This window comes from Galeopterus variegatus, unplaced genomic scaffold (assembly GCF_000696425.1).
Source record: "Galeopterus variegatus unplaced genomic scaffold, G_variegatus-3.0.2 Scaffold666, whole genome shotgun sequence".
NCBI classification, from domain to species: domain Eukaryota; kingdom Metazoa; phylum Chordata; class Mammalia; order Dermoptera; family Cynocephalidae; genus Galeopterus; species Galeopterus variegatus.
This window is the reverse complement of record NW_007726777.1, coordinates 225,267-240,219: the sequence shown is the minus strand read 5'-3', so window position 1 is coordinate 240,219 and position 14,953 is coordinate 225,267. Positions and strand designations below refer to the sequence as shown.

General features: G+C 38.1%; 1 protein-coding gene and 1 pseudogene across 3 annotated transcripts; both read left to right on the top strand.

Moving 5' to 3' along the window:
- The first annotated feature begins 242 nt into the window (after positions 1-242).
- LOC103589264 (voltage-dependent anion-selective channel protein 3) lies at positions 243-10,152 on the top strand. Of its 2 annotated transcripts, XM_008571203.1 has the most exons (8): positions 243-288; positions 2,009-2,077; positions 2,885-2,934; positions 3,861-3,863; positions 5,827-5,979; positions 6,918-6,970; positions 8,140-8,367; positions 9,922-10,152. In XM_008571203.1, the coding sequence occupies exons 1-8, from the start codon at positions 243-245 to the stop codon at positions 10,082-10,084; spliced, it is 765 nt and encodes a 254-aa protein (XP_008569425.1). In that variant the 3' UTR covers positions 10,085-10,152. The 2 variants fall into 2 exon arrangements, with proteins under 2 accessions (XP_008569425.1, XP_008569426.1); XM_008571204.1 differs by lacking the exon at positions 3,861-3,863.
- A 635-nt stretch (positions 10,153-10,787) lies between these two features.
- LOC103589272 lies at positions 10,788-12,618 on the top strand (annotated as a pseudogene). Its single transcript, XR_550383.1, has one exon. The product of XR_550383.1 is annotated as a voltage-dependent anion-selective channel protein 3 pseudogene (transcript).
- Positions 12,619-14,953: the final 2,335 nt, after the last annotated feature.

Sequence of the window (14,953 nt, the reverse complement as noted above, 5' to 3'; positions counted from 1 at the left end):
GCGACAGCAGGGGCTCGCCGCCGACTCTCACGTTAGTACCGCCCAGTTAGCGCCTCGGTGCGTGGTGCTCGTGTGTCTGCAAACAAGTGCATTTCGTAGAGCCGTCGGCCGTGCGACTACAGCTCTCCTCTTGAGTAACGTGCAGCCCCTGCGTGCCCTCGATTTTTGCTTGATCACCCCAGCAGTGCATTTCCCAGCAGACTCCTGGGCCTGAGAAAGTGAGCTCGAACTAGGCAGAAGTGATGTCCGTTAAACTAAACGAGCCACACGACTTCTGCGTAGCATCTGGTACTGTTTTGAAAAATTAGAAAACAAAATGCTAAAAGGCCTTTAATTAGTCTCCAGACGTATATATGGTGTTTCGGAACATTTAAGTATGTCTTTTCTCTTGTCATTGTGAAAAACCAGATTGTAAAGCTTCAACATTTCTGTTTGAGTATGTATTACCTGTATTTATATACTCCCAAATTATAGACTTCTGGCATAATTTCAACAGATACCAGCGTCAATTTGGATCATAAAGAGTAATGATATCAAATTGGAATTGGGAATATGTAAAAAATCTAGCTTCGATAATTTGAGTACAAGAAATTGAATTGTAAAGTAATTGCTGTGGAAGTGAACTATGAAACCTTGTAGTTCATAGCAAACTTCTATTATGTCATGAAGTCAGTACATTTATACTACTCTTTCTTAACTTCATATATAGTTTTTATACAATACTCTTTCCCCTTAAATTTATATCATGGTGTCTGTCATATTTGACAGGTTTACGTTAAGGAACAAATTTTAAGTGAATTCCCAGTTAAAAAGTGCATCAGAAGTGTATGTTCAGGTGTGATGGTATAGGCAGAAACTTAGCAGAAGTCTGGACTAAGAGTTGGGCTGAATATAAGTCAATATTAGTTTGAATGTGTAGATCAGGCATAGTAATTGCGAGGGCTAACTGGTACTCTGGATTTTTCTGGTATAGTAGTTGGGCTAATGGGACTGCTTAAAGTGGTTCTATAATTGGTTAGTTATGGCTTTTGAGTCTGCAGTAAGGACACAACAGAACCTGCTGCAGGTAAAGATTCCACGCTGTACAAAGAGGGCAAGGAATGGTGTATTCAGCAGTGTTCATAGCTTCTGTGAATTTGATGTGAGGGCCGTAGTGGAATTAGAAAAGTTGGGTTAATCATGAGTAGGCAAGGCGAAAAGTCAGAGCGCTTTGGGATTCTGAAGGCTTTTACTTCAGAGTTTACATCAGTTTTTTTTTTAGCAAGCGGGCTACTGCAGGTGGAATCTGTCCTATTTCTGGTTAATGGGTACAGTTATAGCATGTTAAGGAAAGCTTTGAGAAGGAGCAGATTTCTCAGTTAATATGGGAAGTCTTATTTTAGGAACTGAATTTTAGAGTAGCAGAATGTTAACCCTTGAGGATTTTGATTGCATCTTATTCTTATAGTTCCTTAAAAATTTTACTTTGTTGCTTTATACAGCTGTTTGGCTTTATAACGATTTCTCAGTTAATATGGGAAGTCTTATTTTAGGAACTGAATTTTAGAGTAGCAGAATGTTAACCCTTGAGGATTTTGATTGCATCTATTCTTATAGTTCCTTAAAAATTTTACTTTGTTGCTTTATACAGCTGTTTGGCTTTATAACAGTCCAGAGAAGATTTTTCTAAGGTAATTTTTGCATTAGAAGAAAACAATAAGTTCAGTTTCAAAGCATCTCCTTCAGCTTGCGAGAACTTTCTTTTCTTTGAAATGCAATCAGAAAGATGACCACTGTGAATCTCGTGGGAAAAGCCTTTATTCTCCAGTGTTCTGGAAAACTCTTTTTAAAGGAGCAGAATGCCTCCTTCTCTTAACTTTGAGTGCATAGAGTATAAGCATAAATGATGCAAAGAAAGAGAAAGCTGTACTCATATACCTCTTCCCACAGGATGAACAGTGGAAGAACTATGGGTGAATAAATACCAAACGGTTATTTTTATTCCTTTATCCCCATTTTTCTTTATAAGCTATGTGTAACGCACCGACTTACTGTGACCTAGGAAAGGCTGCCAAGGATGTCTTCAACAAAGGATATGGTAAGTATGCTATAGTAAATTTCCAATTTTGGGTAAGGGTTAGTGTTGAGTGCTTACTGTGTGCAAGATGCTGTGCTGGTAAAATATGGGTAAGTCTACGTTAATCTGCTTCATGAGACATAAGGGGTAACTATTAACAGGCTATTAGACGTCCTTCTTTAGAGGTAGAGTCCCTTACAAGCATTAAAAGCAATTATATACATATATACATGCATATACATATTTAATATTATCTGTAACATAAAATCACATAAATCTATAATATTTGTGCCTCTTTTGGCTAGCCTTGGGGACAGTTAAAGTAGGGGGTACTTTTCCCCCCTCCAAATAATGGCATTGTTTTATGAAAGTGAAGACACAATTTGTGACTTCTTTGGAGTAACATATATTCTTGGATTCCCATATACACATTAACTTTTGTGTTTTAAAGTTTAATCTTTAAAGTTTAAATTTTTGTGCTGTACACATTTGATTTTTTTTCTTATTAGGTTGTAATGTTAAATGTATATTTTAAGCTGGTATGTATATTGGCATATTTTTCTAGTAATTTTGATAACTTGGAATAGTGCATATTTCTTTCATGCATTTTTTCTTTAACAAATTTAAAAGTTATGTCTTTATTCATTTTTAGGGGCTTATTTCATTGTAATTTAGTTTCTTGTGGAACTCTTGCCTAATGAGAGTATTATGTATTTTCCATATGGAACATATGGACTATTTCATAATTTCTGAGTTGCATAAAGTAGAGTGAATGTCAGTCACATTTTGTACATTACTTTGTTTTTGTGTGTGTGTGTGTGTGTCTAGGGTTTGGCATGGTCAAAATAGATCTGAAAACCAAGTCTTGTAGTGGAGTGGTGAGTACCTAAGATATTTTTAATATATTAAAATTATATATTAATAGCATGATTAAGTTAAAGGAACCCGTTTAAAGATCATTGTTTAGTTATGTGAAACTTCGTCCTGTAAAACCCGTAGACCACCAGGTTGAATTTTTGTCTAGACCCTTTGTCATAATGATTATTCTGTGTCTTACTCTCAGAAGATAGGGAATATATATTTTCTGACCCATGTCATATCTTATACTTTCATGAGTGTGTATATGGGTATTAAAAACTTTATTTCCATTATAATAGGTTCATGTAAATTTTACTGCCTTTTTATAAAAGTAAATTTAGTCTCTGTCCCCTTTATGATTAGTTGAAACAAAGTGTAGAAATAAAATGTATTTCTACATGTATGCATTTAAAATATTATTCTACAGTTTTTAACTGGTGTTCATAAAGTCTTTTTTACTGTTAGTTAAGAATATAGTAAAAGATATGTTGTCATACTTTCAAAGCATCATTAACCAGAGCTTTTATTCAGTAAATCTCAACAAGTGGATTCACTTTTCATTCATTTAATTCTCTGATTTCTTCTCATTGGCCACATGTTTTTTTGGTATTTACCCATTCAGACCTGTGCAAATTTTATGTCTGGTTATGATTTAAATAGAAGAACAAAAGGCATGTGGAATTCTTACAGTACTTTGCCTTGTACTCTGTATAGTCCTGGTTTGTCACCATCATTCTTTCCTTAGATTTCTCTAGTGTAAATAAATATATGTGTACCTACCTTACTGAGATGGGCTTATTCTATATATGGTTCTGTTAAAATAGAAAAATCACTATACTCATATTGAGGAGGTTTCAGAATTCGCTCAAGTTAGGTTTGTGTTACAAAAATCATCAACTAAATTTTTTGTCTCCCTTTCATGCTGCTGCGTTGTGGTAATATTCAGATGGTAAGGAAAAAAAGCTTATTTGTGTGCTAGTTTCTGTGCCTGCTTTTGGTCTCTGGTATTGATTTAGGATAAATTTTATTCATTGTTCCAAATTTCTTAAAGTGTATCTTGATATTTTTATCATCTGCCATCTATTTAACATTTTTGTTTGTTTTATTGTTTACTAACATTTAGTGTAGAGCTGTGGATATTATATGCATGTTATAAATGTACTTTACACTTGTTTTGACCTAATTATGAAATTAAACAAAAACTGAAGCAATTGTAAGCCTGGAACTCAACTTTACAGCATTTTTAGCCTTCTCTTTCAGATTTGTACCTCTAGTATTTTATTTAATTTATTTTTTGGTGGCTGGCTGGAACAGGGATTGGACCTGGGACCTTAGTGTTAATCATCACCATGCTCTAATCAACTGAGCTAACTGGCCAGCCTCTTGTATCTCTAGTATTTTAGCTTTTTTTTTTTTGGTTGCTGGCTGGTACGGGGATCTGAACCCATGACCCTAGTGTTAGAAGGCCATAATCTAACCAAGTGAGCTAACCGGCCAGCCTATTTTAGATTTTTGATGGAGCTTCACACTTAGATATGATGACGATAACAAGGAAGAAATGTAGACTACTTGTTTGCCTTAATTTTGTGCATAAAGTTTCCCTAACACCAAAATTAAGATTTACATTTGCTATACTTGTCAAGGTTGTAAAAGGTAAATGTAAAAAGTAAAACATTGGATAGTTGGATCTACTAAAAGAAAATGACTGCCACATTAAAGAATTATGGGAACTGTTAAACATGACTAATGTTTAATCCTTTTTCTTTTTCTTTTTTTTTTTTACTAAGGCCATGTCTTTAATGTGCAGCATGTTATTCTCTTTGAAGCTTTCTGTGTGGTGTTGATAAACAGATCATAGTTTCCCAGTTTCATCTGCCTGTAGGACTAGAGTTAGGAAGCAGGGTATTTGTGAAAGGGAGGATTTGTATTGCAGGTGGTGAAAGAGAACTGGTCAGGGTTGGCAGCACTTCATTACTGTTGGCAGTATTTCAGAAATGCTCCTTAAAAACAGGGCCAATCAGAATGTTTTTTTCTTGACCGTTCATAGATTGTCAGTGACAGGTGTTGACTGCTTCCCCTTAGATGGAGATCTTTTTCTAATTGCTTATTGTCATATGACTGAAAGGATACTTAACTAGGAAGGAGGATATATATTAAAGCATTTATAATAGCTATTTGAGAAAGCACTTTAAAAGGTAGACAGGATGGAGAAGGGGGAAAGAGGGATAAATTACAGCATTCTATTTTATTGTGAAAAATGGGTAGATACTTTCAAATATTGAGATTGTTTATGTTGAAAGTTTTACAGATAGTTTTGTGGACAAAAGCAATGTGAATGTACTCAATACCACTTCGCTGTACACTTAAAAACTGTTAAAATGGTAAATTTTATGTTAAGTCTATTTTACCACAATAAAATTTTTTTTAATGTTTTTAAAAAGTAATAAAGTGTTGACCCTATTAAAGGGGGGTAAGGGATAGTGTTTTGGGATTTTTAAGAATCCTTAAATTAACTAATAATATGAAAGGTATCTTAGAGAATTGATCATCTTTTTCAGTCATGAAAGTAAAATGTTTAAGATTCAATATTTTTGTCTTTTTAGTAAAGGCATTTACTTTCAGTAAAGATATTTCTTTTTTAAGGAAAGAATTTAAGATTCCCAATTAATAAGAGAGCATATGGAACAAAAAATACCAGTGAAGAGCAGTGGAGTAATGGAAAGATCTAAAACTGGTTAAAATATTTAGAGATTGGAAAGATAGAAGAAAAGTGGAAATGAGTTGCTGTAGAGTAGGGCTGTGGTAAAAAGTAAATTGTATTTGTTTGAGGTGCATTGAACATTACTTTCTGAAATGAATATTTTCTAGTTGATGAGCTAGTTTTAAAGTAATTATTTTTCCTTGATTACCAGGAATTTTCTACGTCTGGTCATGCTTACACTGATACAGGAAAAGCATCAGGCAACCTAGAGACCAAATATAAGATCTGTAACTATGGACTTACCTTCACCCAAAAATGGAACACAGACAATACTCTTGGGACAGAAATCTCTTGGGAGAATAAGGTAAGAGAAAGCACTAGAAGTTTTTTTTTCTTTAGGTTTGATTTACCTTGCTGACTGAATGATGAACAAACTCCAAATATAATCTGAACAAGATTTTTATATTTGTGGCCTTTTTTGGTATGTCTTAATGTTTCCAGAAAATAAGCCTTTGTTTGTGAGTATTCTAAATGATCACATTACATCTTTGTTCTGACCATTTCTCTTTATTCTGTTATACAGCTGAGCCTCTCCTGGGTAGAACAAACTATTCGTAGTAATTTAGTTTTGTAATTATTGCAAAATTGGCTCCGCAGAAAAGTGTTTTGACAAATCTCTGATGTTTTCAAGGAAAAAAATGTATTAGCAATATTTGTGAAGTGCCTACTATGTACAGGGCACTGTTTTTTGAGTTATGTCTATATGCTCATTACCATATATAGATATTATACATGTATAGCTGAGTAAATTACTTAGGTGGGCTTGTTATCTCATTATAATAATTTCAAGAAATATCAAGATTATTTTGTTGTCTTATAATTCTGTTGTTTTTGTACTGTAATTTATGTTATTTGCTGTAATATGATTTGACCTATACATTTGAACCCATTTTTTGGTGGGAGAACCAGGATGAAGGCTAGGGGTGAGGGGAGAGGAGGGAGGGGACGGGAGAGGATAGGGAGGTAATTTATTATGTAATTTAATATTTGGCTTTTTTAATGACTTCTTTTTTCATTAAAGAGGAAGAGGAAGCTTTTCTTTTTTTTTAAATTGTAACATAGTTGATTGTACATATCTGTGCGGTTGACTATCAATACCTTTGTGCAATATGTGCTGCTCAAGTCAGGATAATTAGTATATTCAACACTAGACAAAGGAAGAGGAAACTTTAGAATTAGTTTCTTGAGTTGAATAAAGAATTGAAAATTACTAATTGTCCATTTTAAATCTTTATTTTTCAGTTGGCTGAAGGGTTGAAACTGACTCTTGATACCATATTTGTACCGAATACAGGGTAATTATCCAAATCCTATTTTCTGAAATGTTTTTGGAGTTTGAAGGGATAGAGAGCTTTAGAATAAGGAGATGCAATGAAAAGTTTGAGGCAGGAAGAAGTTAGGAGGTTGCTGTTTGGAATACAAGAGGCCTGTGTATGTGGTGAGGATAGAGGAAGACCCCCTTGAGGCAGGATAAAATTTTGATTTGAAAATTCAACAGATGAACAAAAATTTAGGATTTTTTTTTTTTTTTTGGTGGCTGGCCGATATGGGGATCCGAACCCTTGACCTTAGAGTTACAACACCACAAAAATTTATAAATTTATTACAAAGGGTATAAAAAGTTTAGGAGCTTGACGAGTCTTGAGACCACAGATATATTTTAAGCTATTCTGAAGATTATGGAAGGGGTGGTATTCTGCTGAGAAGTTAATTTCTAGAACATTGCTACCAACTTGATTCCTTAGCCTCTTTAAATCCTCCAACTTCTCGGCCTCAGTTTCCTCATATGAAAATGGGGATTGTGTCATTTCCTATCTGCCTAACATGGGTCCATGCTATCTGAAGGACAGATAATAATGATAAATAATATCAATGCAAATTGGCATTTCTTATCAGCTGTAACAACAAGTGTGTCCTTCCTGCCACACACTTTGTTATGTAAATGACAAATATTCTTGTAAGAGGCTTGATTGGAATAGGATAAAGACTATTAAGAATTAATTTTGTGTTTTCAGTATTGTGCTTCAAAAATGTACACTTCTCTCCATGGTAGGTTAATAACGTGTGTTGGGTGTTACTTTCTGTGGCATTTGGCATTTGGCAACATTTAAAGAGATTTGATTTCTCATATGTCTGTATACATACATCTTCAGATTATTAATTTGTTACTGAAATATCTTATTCCTCCTTGTGTTTTTGTTCATGCCTTTATGAAATTATGAAGTACCCTAACATTTGAATTTACAGTGAGGAATAGATAATAATATATGCACTTCTAATCCTAACAAAATTATATTTGTAGAGCTAGGTCATTTGAAACATTTTTACCAAATGTATGCCATCTACCAAAATAATATTTACTTTGGGGGAAAGAGAGGATCTTACCCTAAAGATTCCTGGACAGTAGTAGAAACTCACGTTGTTTACATTGTGTTGTTTTTATTTCTTTGTTTGTTTTTTACAGAAAGAAGAGTGGGAAATTGAAGGCCTCCTATAGAAGGGATTGTTTCAGTCTTGGCAGTAACGTTGATATAGATTTTGCAGGACCAACCATCTATGGTTGGGCTGTGCTGGCCTTTGAAGGTTGGCTTGCAGGATATCAGATGAGTTTTGACACGGCCAAATCCAAACTCTCACAGAATAATTTTGCCCTGGGTTACAAGGCTGCAGACTTCCAGCTGCACACTCATGTGTGAGTGTTTATAATTCATTTCTTCTTCAGTGTCAGTGCAGTCATTAAAAAATGTGGTGGCCATTAGCATGAGAAGAAGATTAGAAGTACTGGCACTTGCATGTAGTATTCCTTGGTGGACAACCTTGTGCTGTTCTCATAGTCAGCAGAACATTGCCAGGAGGCTAGTGCACTTCATGCATGGTGCTGTGCTGCTGGTAGTTACTGGCCTCTCAGCCTTTACCCCAAACTTCAGAAAGCTGTAAAATTTGTAGAAGAACCACTGGGTTGGAGAGAGCCCAGAGCATGGTTTACCTCTTGGTAAAAGGGATCTTTAGGAGATGTGTCTGCTTTCTCTGGTGCCCCACTCATCTTGGCAGTATCTGGAAGCAGGTCTGTTTGGATCACCAAGAAAACCACCAAATTGATTTGAGCATCCTAGAGCATCCCCAGTAATTCTCTGGAGGTTTTCAGGTATCCCTGGTTGGAACCAGCCACACTTATCACATTCAGATGTAACAGGAGTCCCCAAAGCATTCCTGGGAGTCAGTTATGTAGGCTGCACCCTGTTGTCCAAATGAATCTGAACTTTAAATTGTATTTTATGTCTTGGCCTACTGGAAACTGCTGCTATACCAGGAAGAAAAAGCAAAGGGTGAGCTATGTGTTTTTTTTTTTTTTTTTTCCTTTTTTTGTGTCCGGCAACGGATCGCAACCCTCAGTGTCGCGCCCGTACCGGACCGGCAACGGGATCGCAACCCTCGGTGTTGTGTCCGCACCTCGCTCAGCCAGTGAGCGGGAACCAGTCTGCACGTGGGATCCGAACCCTCGGCGGGAGCGCCGCCACGCTCCCAAGTGGCGCACTGTAGCAGTGCACCACTGGGCCGGCCGGAGCTATGTGTTTTTGAAGTGTTGCAGATTGCTCTCTGCTAGATATTCTAATTCACTTATGACGGCTAAAATAAAGTTAGTGGTATAGACACAAGTATTAAAATTGATGAAACGAAATTTATCAAACAGTGTTATCAGGAAAACCATGAAAACTCAAAGACTAACTTCTGGGATGCTTTGAAGCAATAATTTAGGTACTTCTGTGGAGCAGTGTTCCCTAGGTATTGTAGGGAGAGTGCTTTCTAACTCTAGGATTGTGTTTTAAATGAAATCTAGAATTGGCTTTATTCTTGTACTTCTATCTCTTTCCGTCTGTATCTATTTTTGCAGAATCTTTACTGAACTCTACTTTGAAGTTTCTAAATTCTATGAAAGTCCCAAGGAGACCTGTAGATTATATTTACCTGAGGTGTCTGCCTTTGTGTGTAATTGAATTGTCTTAAGAAATTTACGTAATGTGGAAAAGCCAAATAAATGAATCAAGTGTTACTGCATTTTAATTAGGTGGTTATAAATTGCATAACTGGATTTAGTTCCTTGTTCAGTACTCATTTATCCTAGACATTTGCTGAAGTCTGTAGTTTTACAAAATGGGATCCTTGTTTCGATAGTCTTAGAATTTGTTTCCTTATTCGTAATAGTGGTACAAACTAAATATGACTTTTTCTTACACTATGAAAATAGGAATGATGGCACTGAATTTGGAGGTTCTATCTACCAGAAGGTGAATGAGAAGATTGAAACGTCAATAAACCTTGCTTGGACTGCTGGCAGTAACAACACCCGTTTTGGCATTGCTGCTAAATACAAGCTGGACTGTAGAACTTCTCTATCTGTAAGAATGTGAATGTGCTGCCAGATTGGATCTGCCCTTATGTTTTCATCTGAGTTGTAAATGAATGTTGGTATATGGTTGTAGATTGCATGTTCTTTATTCTCTTTAATGAGCTAGCTCTTTTGTGCAACAAAAAGAGTATTATACCTGTAGTTGGGAAATGTGGGATCTAGTCCTAGCTCCTCCTATATTTAGCTGTTGTCTGACCTTGTCAAGTCCTTTTATCTCTTTGGCCTCAGAATTTTCTTATCTGCAAATTCATGGGATTGGATTACTATTCCTGTTGCTATTAATAATTCTTTTTAATAATAACACTAATTGAGCTCTTCAATTTTAGGTACTATGCCAAGGGCTTTACATGTATTATCTCATTTAATTCTCACAACTACTCAGTGGTGAATAGTGTTATCCTTATCCCTATTTTACAAGTGAGCAAACCGAGGCATAGAAAGGTCAGGTAACTAGCTCAAGGTCACATAGTAAATGGTAGTGCCAAGATTTGAACCCAGATCTGTTTTTCTGACACCAGAGTTCATGCTGTAACCACTGTCGGATGTTATATACTGGCGTCTCAAAGAATTCAGTACACAGGAGTATTTGGCTGCACAGTGTTTTTTAAAAACTTGCTGGAGGGCCGAGCCTGTGGTGCACTCGGGAGAATGCAGTGCTGGGAGCGCAGTAGCGCTCCCGCCGCGGGTTCGGATCCTATATAGGGATGACCGGTGCGCTCGCCTTTGTGAGGGATCCTGGAAGCAGCAGTCAGACCACTGACCACCCTGAGAGGCCGCCGGGCGTGAATATTTTCCATCTTTCCGTGCTCTCTTCTTCTTGTGCAGGAGGGAAACTTACCTTCACCCAAAAATGGAACACAGACAATACTCTTGGGACAAAAATCTCTTGGGAGAATAAGTTGGCTGAAGGGTTGAAACTGACTCTTGATACCATATTTGTACCGAATACAGGAAAGAAGAGTGGGAAATTGAAGGCCTCCTATAGAAGGGATTGTTTCAGTCTTGGCAGTAACGTTGATATAGATTTTGCAGAACCAACCATCTATGGTTGGGCTGTGTTGGCCTTTGAAGGTTGGCTTGCAGGATATCAGATGAGTTTTGACACGGCCAAATCCAAACTGTCACAGAATAATTTTGCCCTGGGTTACAAGGCTGCAGACTTCCAGCTGCACACTCATGTGAATGATGGCACTGAATTTGGAGGTTCTATCTACCAGAAGGTGAATGAGAAGATTGAAACGTCAATAAACCTTGCTTGGACTGCTGGCAGTAACAACACCCGTTTTGGCATTGCTGCTAAATACAAGCTGGACTGTAGAACTTCTCTATCTGCTAAAGTAAGTAATGCCAGCCTGATTGGACTGGGTTATACTCAGACCCTTCGACCAGGAGTCAAACTGACCTTATCAGCTTTAATTGATGGAAAGAACTTCAATGCAGGAGGCCACAAAGTTGGGTTGGGATTTGAACTGGAAGCTTAATGTGGTTTTGAGTAAAGCATCAGGTTTGTCCCTGGAAGTGAAGAGAAATGAACCCACTGTTTTAGCCTTAAAATTCTTTTGTGAAATTTCAAAAGTGTGAACTTTTTATTCTTCCAAAGAATTGTAATCCTCCCCACACTGAAGTCTAGAGATTGCAGGTCCATCCTAAGGGAGGTACTTGAAGGCATGCCTGGAAGTTGTCATGTTTGTGCCACATTTCAGTTCAGTTCTGCAGTGTTAATTTAAGTGTGTTCCTCAGCAACAATGTAGTGTCATGTTAAAGGAAACAACCCGACCCTCCAGTTGTACATCACGTCCTGCATGTCCCACACCTTTTTCATGACCTTTTAATATATTGGTCTCTGTGCTGTAGTGGAATCTTTGGTTTTGCATCAGAGTAAAATAAAATAAACCCATCACATTTGGAACATAATTGCTCATCTGACATGCTAGAGGTGGTCTTATATTTGATGTGGTTTGTTCTGAGACTTACTTTCATAGATAGGATTTGTGTTTAAAGTGGTGTCTAAAATGTCTGTGCTGCTGCCCGTCCTTTCCAGTTCGTTTCCCTCATTCTTACTGCTCCCATGGATCAGGCTGAGGGCAGAACAGTGCTTTGTTCTGCTGGGGAGAAGCACATCTGCTGAGACCCTCCTTCCTATTGCGTTGTGAGAGGGCAGTATCATCTTGGTAGGTTTGTAAAGGTATGAGAAAGAGTGAGCAGTGGAAGACAGAGGGAAGAGTGTAAGTGGAGGAAACAGGGCAGGGACGAGAGTTGACAGGAGGCCAGAGCTGGAGGAGCATGCGGCTGTGGCTCCTCCTGCCTTCAGAAAAGTATTTTTGGTTCCACTCAAAGTAACCAAAGAGTGGAAGTATCAGTTTCAAAAAGAATTGAGTAGACTGTCATATCCTCTGGGCTTACTGGTAAACCGTCTTTCTAAAAGTAGGCCGCTTTTAAAAATCTCTTTCTCTTTTTTTAATACAGGAGTAATTAATATATGCTGGTTGCAACAAAAAAGTTTAGAAGTAAATTAAATGAAAGTGAAAATTCCCATTTCTCTCTCCAATTCCTCTTTTTTTCTACTGCCACTAACAGTTTGATACATCCTTGTGCATATTTTTCAGTGTCTTTAGAGATTACATAAGTATCTACATATATATATGATGTTAAAATGCATATCTTGTTTTGCAGTATACTTTTAAATTTAACATATCAGAGTCTTCTTTCTGTTTGTTCATATGTCTGCCTCATATTTTTATTATTTGTATGTCTAGTAAATGTGACCACTTATTTAACTGTTCTCTCCTTTTGCTGCATTCAGTTTTTGCTGTACAGTGCTGCATGGGACGTCTGCTCCTGTGACTGTTTCTGTAGCAGCCCTGCCCTGCCCAGTGGCACAGAACCTTCTGTGGTGATGAAGTGACTTCATCTGTCCTGTCCTCTGTGGTAGGCTCTAGCCACATATGGCTCCTGAGCACTTTACTAAGTTTTAAATTTTATTTCACTTTAATTAATGGACATTTAAGTAGGCATATGTGGCTAGTGGCTATTGTAATGGATGGTATCTTGCCATAGTATAGGTTTTTAGAAGTGAGGTTGCTGAATAAGTAATTTTTATTTATTTTATACTTTACTATATTTTTTCAGTTTTCTTTTTTTTTTTTTTTTTCCTTTTTGTCTTTTTTNGTAATATCAAAGCTCTGTTGGTTTTAAAAAAAAATTTTTAAGTCTTTTTTTTCTGTGCCTCAGTTTTTTTTTCCTTTTTGCCTTTTTTCGTGTCCGGCAACGGATCGCAACCCTCAGTGTTGTGCCCGTACCAGACCGGGACCGGCAACGGGATCGCAACCTTCGATGTTGCGCCCACACCTCTCTCAGCCAGTGAGCGGGAACCGGTCTGTATGTGGGATCCGAACCCTCGGCGGGAGCGCCGCCACACTCCCAAGTGGCGCACTGTAGCAGTGCGCCACTGGGCCGGCCCCTATATTTTTTCAGTTTTCTAAAGCAAATTTCTTATTTCTGTAATCAGGGAAAACGCTTCTAATTAATATTATTGTCAGAAGAGGCAGAGGGCCTGGGGCAGCACAGCAGGCAGCACATCTGTCGTCTAGAGGGTGGTGAGAAGCTGGCGGCTCAGCCCCAGGGAGTAGGGTGGCCTGAGACCTTGGCCAGGGCAAGAAACACCCCTTGCTCCTACTCGCTCCTAGGTCAGACACCCAAATGGAGAGATTGATAAAAGTATTGGTGTTGCTTGTGATAAGAAAGTAGTAGACATGAAGTTTTTATTAAGTATTATAATAACGAGAGACTAAAGTTACATCATATGACCAGGAAGACATCATAGTGCATTGCTAATCCATCATCATACTCTGAGTGTCTCTGCTCAAGGGACAGAGGAGGACTGTAAGTGTCCTAAAGTTTCATTTAGCTACTCAGTGTCCTCCCTTGGAAGGTCACTGCTAACTTGGTTGAGCCTCAGGTTCTTGGACCTTGGATAGAAAGAGTTCTAAGAAAGAGCCTAGGCCATTTCTCTGCCCTGTGTTATCTGTATGAATGAGGAAGACTTTTGTTTCCTACACACACAGACCATCTTGGTTAAGACTGTAGCCTCTGGTTAGCATGCTTGGCACTGTGATTCTGTTTCCTCTGCCCGTCAGAAACAAATCCCCTTTTGCCCTCCACTTAAATGCTGGTATTCTGGTTCTATCCTCAGCCTTCTCCAGCTCTGCTTGCTTGTTCTTGCTATGTGTGTTATATTGGTGTGAGAAGCTTTTTCAGATGACATCTGTCTTTCCTCACAGATTCTGATGTGCCTTGGGCCTTCTCAGGATAAGGATGGTCTGATAATAGCTCATTCTTCCTCACCCAGGTTTTAAGCTCACAGTAAATTAGGACAAGATGTCAGTGGACAGAGGCCAAATGCATCATCATCACCACTGACAAAGCCTGGGTCGATGCTGGAGCTGAAGGCGGAGTTGCAGGCAATTTTGGGCCAGGCTGGCAGGCCTCCTGCCTACCAGCTTGGATGGCACAGACAAAAGGAATTCTTGTTCTCTGCAGTCAGTCTCCTTCCCACATGTACCAGTCATGCACTCCTTTCCTCTGGTGGAGGGTAGAGAAGAGTCGGGAGTGGATGCTGAATGTGGTCCAGTCGCATGAGAGAAACATGAAGAATGGGGCACTGTGTTCATTGTATGTGTGCTTTTAGCTGTGGTCAGCCCCTGCCTTCTCCAAGAGATCTGGCTTGTCCACCTTGGGAATATGTCCAAATCTTCAAGTGTTGGGGTGGGTGGAGGGTGTACTTTGGCACATCTCCCTGGGGAAGCTCGAACATCCTCCTAAGCTAACTGCTTGCCCAAGCTTATCCTAAGGTCTCCCTCCTGCACTCCAG

Bases quoted from the DNA above. Each gene is read 5' to 3' on its own strand.
- LOC103589264 (XM_008571203.1), top strand. From the start codon at position 243: ATGTCCGTTAAACTAAACGAGCCACACGACTTCTGCGTAGCATCTG. The intron at 289-2,008 runs GTACTGTTTTGA...TTTCTTTATAAG, and splicing joins CGACTTCTGCGTAGCATCTG to CTATGTGTAACGCACCGACT. The intron at 6,971-8,139 runs GTAATTATCCAA...TGTTTTTTACAG, and splicing joins ATATTTGTACCGAATACAGG to AAAGAAGAGTGGGAAATTGA.